General features: G+C 28.0%; 1 protein-coding gene across 2 annotated transcripts; it reads left to right on the forward strand.

The window, feature by feature from the left end:
• Window positions 1–2,273: 2,273 nt before the first annotated feature.
• LOC111907983 (B3 domain-containing protein REM10) lies at window positions 2,274–4,581 on the forward strand. Of its 2 annotated transcripts, none has more exons than XM_023903798.3 (6): window positions 2,274–2,353; window positions 2,461–2,767; window positions 3,394–3,572; window positions 3,655–3,889; window positions 3,998–4,068; window positions 4,155–4,581. In XM_023903798.3, exons 1-6 carry the CDS (start codon window positions 2,294–2,296, stop codon window positions 4,404–4,406), a joined length of 1,104 nt encoding a protein of 367 aa, XP_023759566.1. In that variant the 5' UTR covers window positions 2,274–2,293; the 3' UTR covers window positions 4,407–4,581. The 2 variants fall into 2 exon arrangements, with proteins under 2 accessions (XP_023759566.1, XP_042758157.1); XM_042902223.2 differs by having other exon boundaries at window positions 3,655–3,894; window positions 4,155–4,293.
• The last annotated feature ends 766 nt before the right edge of the window (window positions 4,582–5,347 follow it).

Raw genomic sequence — 5,347 nt, forward strand, 5'->3', positions numbered from 1 at the left:
CTTTTAGAATGCTCCAAATTTGTTAATATTTGAAAGTTGATTGTCTTTTTATTTTATTTTTTATTATTTTTTTGTGGATTTAGGGTTTGAAGACACTGAATTCGACAGAATTCTATTTCAATATCTCCTTATTTGTCAAGATAGGAAAAGTAAAAAACATTGCAAGATAGGAAAAATGAAATACATTTTGTTAGAATCTAGTCATGTGGTATGTATTCTGTCAAAACTCTTAGAATGTCTATTATTCTGGCAGAATTCGATTTCAATCTCCTTATTTGTCAAGATAGGAAAAGTAAAAACAATTGCAAGATAGGAAAAATGAAATACATTCTGTTAGAATATGCTATCATTCTATATTATATAGTTTTTATAAAATAAGTAATGCTTGTATTCTGTTAGAATTTATTTGTAGAAATACATTCTCTTAGAATGTCTTTTGAGAATGTTTGTTAACAACAAGTACATTAGCTTTATTGGTAATACTAATGAATAATGCATTTTATTCTTTCAGAATGACTTTGAAGAAGGAATTCAATACTGATCATACAAGAGAAAGATTTGGAATCGAGATCAACAACAAATATATTTTGCGAAGAATTACATTCTTACGATAATATATCATATTTTCATCATAGTATGAATCAAGTGCATTATTTGGACCTTTGATGAAGAGCATGTGTATTTGCTTAATAATTGTATATTTAAGAATGTTATTTCTTAATATTTTTATTCAATTTTGATGATATTATGTTAGAATATGTATATCTATATTAAATTGTATAAGACTATTAGTTTGCAAGAATATGTATGATTTTGTATTCACGTTCGAATGTATATGAAGAATATATGTTGAATTATTAAATCAGGTTAATTATAAAAAATATATGCATTGGAAATATATTCCACAAGAATAAAATCGAAAATATCTTTACTAATTAATGTTTGACATTCTGACAGAATAAAATCAGATTTAAATTTGGATTATTTTAAAATATTCAGATTTTAAAAAATAAAGGAATTCATTATCCCTAAAAATCCAAAAATTTCCCTTTTTAACATAGGTTGATTGATTAAAATGCTGTGGTTATATGGTACATGTTACCCTATTGTGATATCATAGACCATCATATCATGATCTTTGATTCTATTCCATCCGGTGGTCCAGATTTGTGCATTCTGGCATACAATAGTTAGTAAAAACAAAATAACCTAACCCTATATATATATATATATATATATATATATATATATATATATATATATATATATATATATATATATATATATATATATATATATATATATATATATATATATATATATATATATAAATAAACCTGAATAACAAAAAAAATCATAGAAAATAAAAACTAATCATCTATCAAGTTTACTTAACAACAAAATCATAGATTTCAAGCATAAATTCATTTGTACCTCAATATAAGGTATTATTCGGCCATATGACAATAAAAAAATACACAAATGTAAAATAAGCAAGTATGATAATTTTCATACCTTTCTGTTAGTGATTTGAAATCATCAAATATGAGAGAAAAGAACTTTTTGGACAATGAGAAAGAAAGGAGGAGACAGAAAAACTGCCATTAAATTTAACGTCAAACATCACATCCGTAACAACCTATAGGTAACACTAAGCATTACTTAAGAACGGAAATAACCATCTACAAAATCATTCAATTACACGGCCTTGTAAATCCGAAAATGAAAGGGGAAGACATGAAAGCAATGCTTGAATCTCTAATTAAGCAAGCTTAGTCAAACACAAACGCCATGGATAAAGTGTAGAAGAAGCTGGAGCGGGATTACGACAGCAAGAAGAAAATGTATGAAAAGCTGGAGAATCGCCCCGTTACATGAACTACATTCAATCACAAAAGATTTTGCATGCTGCAAAAATCCAAAACGCCAATATCATAGATTATGTTTACAACATTCAGCAGGAGGTAACTACTCAAATTAGTTAAAAACTACTCAAATCAGTTAATAACACCAATGCATATTTGACTTTAATGCAAAAATATAAAATAAAATATTAAATCTAGTAAGTAGTTAAATCAATTAGAGTTGTCAATCATAATTAAATATATTTTATTTATAATTTATAATTTTATTATTAATAGTCTGATTTTCTTAATATTTATATTAATTATAAATAATATTGTTCATCCTAAATATTTTATTATTATTATATTGGTTGTATTATTAAATTTGATGTAGGTTGATATTTTTAAAGCTAACTGTGAGGCTGATACCCCCTTCCAATTAAAAAGCCATGGCAGATCCTCCCTCTCATTTCTTCAAGTTTATCCCTCCAGGCCATAAATTTAAGCTCGTAAGAACTTTCATGTATCATGCACTTGTATAATTTCCATTCACAAGCCACCAAACGTGCATAATTTACTGTACGCTATATTTTTATACATACTGTTGTATTTGCAGTCGATTCCAAGTTCTTTCTTGATGAACCTGAACCATGGTAGATGTTTCAAAGCGACACTGAGACGGGGGTGTCATGAATGGTCGGTTGACATTGACGACGGGGTGTTTGGTGAAGGCTGGAGGAGGTTTGTGAGAGAGAATGGAGTGCAAGAGTTTGACATTATTCTGTTCAAACATCAAGGAAGCATGGTGTTCGAATTTTTAGTGTTTGACCAATCTACATGTGAAAGACAATACCCGAATATATTTGAAGAAATGGATGTAGAAGAAGAGCTTTTCACAGAATCTGATACGATCTTTACACATAGTAAGCTCTCTAGCTAGTATCCCTTTTCCCAGAGGTTGTAAAATACCTTCGATACTGTTTAATATTGGGAAATTGACTTAAAAGCCCAACGAAGTTTTCAAACCGTTCAAAAAACCCCAATCATGTTTTGTCTGTTCAAAAAAACCCAACAAACTTAACATTTTGTCTAAAAAGCCCAACGAAGTTACACTTTCCTGAAAGTCAAATAAGAGAAACATATGATGTGGCTGATTACCGTATCGGAAAAATGACTTGTTAGGCCAACGAAGTTTCCAAAACGTTTAAAAAACTTCAATCATGTTTTGACTGTTCAAAAAAAACCCAATGAACTTAAACAAAACAAAATTGGGATTTTTTGAACGGTTTGGAACTTTGTTTGACTTTTTAGACAAAATGTTAAGTTCGTTGGGTTTTTTTGAACAGACAGAACATGATTGAGTTTTTTTGAATGGTTTGAAAACTTCATTGGGCTTTTAAGTCATTTTCCCTTTAATATTTTGTACTTAATTTCAGCTCTAGAATGGCGTAACATATTAATTTTAAGTTCATCAGTTTAATAATTATACATATTAATAAAATTTATCCGTAATTTAAAGAAATGGTATATATGAAATGGTTATTCAAAGGGCTGAAGAACCGCAAAAAGCGCAAGAGGAACGATTATGCATCTGATCAAGACCAAGAAAATTTTCAAGTAAAGAAGGAAACTGGTTTTACAAAGAAGAAGTCAACTACTTTGACTCCCAACAATCACCAATATTTTATTTCAAATCTGAAGACTTGCAGCTTCAAAATGTCGGTTCTGGTAACTTTCGTAACCCTTAATTAATCTTATGGTATATTCGGTTTAATCATTTACATATCTTATGGAGATTATGTTATTTCAGCATCTTCCTATTCACTTTACGACACCAAATTGTTTTAAAGTTGGAGAACTGATTCTTATAGACAATCAAGGTCGATCATGGCCGGTTTATCTAAACAAAATAGATAAGAATCGGTTTTATATTGGATGCGGTTTTAAAGCTTTTCGTGTTGCGAATTCCTTAAAGGAAGGTGATGCATTCAAGTTTGAGCTAGTCGAGAAAGAGAAGAACAAGCTTCCTGTAGTCAACTTTTTATGTATGGTATTTTCTTTCCTTTTTTTTATGCGAATTCCTTAAAGGAAACAATTAATCTTCGAATTATTTAATGTCCATAAATCAAAATTTTGTTTATTTTATTTCGGAGGTCCATTTCGTTTTGAAGAAGATGACCGACGCTACTTCATGGGAAAATTGAAGTCCAAGTTACACCAATTGGTAAATTTTTCCTTATAAGAAAGCTCATTTTGGGGAGGGAATCATTTGTAAAATTTCTTATTAAGAATTGTGGTTAATTATTGTAGTATCTCCCACAAGACTTTGTGAGGTTAAATGGGTTACTCAATAAGAAAAAGGTGATTCTTAAAAATACCGAAGACGAAAGGTTATGGTGGGTCGATTTAAAGAAGTATAAGAACATGACTTGCTATATTATGGGACAAGGTTGGAAAGATTGTCGTGTTGCAAATGGATTGAAGGAAGGAGATTGTTTCAAACTCTCGGTGGTCGATGGGGAAAACCCCATAGTTAGTTTTACTTTCAAAAAAAATCATTAAAAAATCGATAGGTAGGCTTTCTTATCGTTATTATATTGATGTACGTCAATGTTATCTTTCATATAACAAATTGGCCAAAGCCTTTAATCTGTCAAGTATGTAGTGCTTACAAATGATGTTGCATCCTCCCTAAATGAAACCTTAATAGATAATGAAAGTGTTTTTGTTATTGTCAGGATCTTTTTAATTTTGTCACATGTAATTTTTTTTAGTATTTTTGTCTAATTTGTTTTCTATGTCTCATTTTTTTATTTATTCCGTTTTTATTTTATTGACATATTATTAATTTATTTAAGGCGGTTTATTATTAGAATAAATTATAATAAATGTGTACTTCTTTCTCTTGATAGGAAATATTTCAAATTTTTAAAAGTTTTGGTCTATTAAGATTCAAATGGAATCATATGTAACTAAACAAAACATTTGATACAAAGTAGTGCATTTCCAATTTATTAATTTTTTGTTTATTGTAAAATCGTCTAAAGTAAGATTCTTTTTTTTTTTTTTGTTTACTGAGCTTTTGGTTTGTCTTGGTTTGAACTGACTTTGATATTACATTTTGAATTTTTATTTTCCGAGGTTGTAATAATATCATATTTATTTCTATTCAATATTCCTTAGAGCAATTTGAATCATGTAGCCCAAATTAAAGAGACCACAAATCATTCTAATGAACAATCCTAATTAATTATATAACATAATTGAGGTTGTGATGATTATGTGATATGATAAATTGATATACTTCAAATTTCATAAAATTTTATTTCTATTTTGACGTATATTTTATTCATAGAAAGAATGCATATTTGATATATATATATATATATATATATATATATATATATATATATATATATATATATATATATATATATATATATATATATATATATATATATATATATAAACCAAATAACTAGAGTTTTAATAGCACTATTTCT

The sequence above is a fragment of the Lactuca sativa genome, chromosome 5 (assembly GCF_002870075.4).
Source record: "Lactuca sativa cultivar Salinas chromosome 5, Lsat_Salinas_v11, whole genome shotgun sequence".
In the NCBI taxonomy this organism is placed as follows: domain Eukaryota; kingdom Viridiplantae; phylum Streptophyta; class Magnoliopsida; order Asterales; family Asteraceae; genus Lactuca; species Lactuca sativa.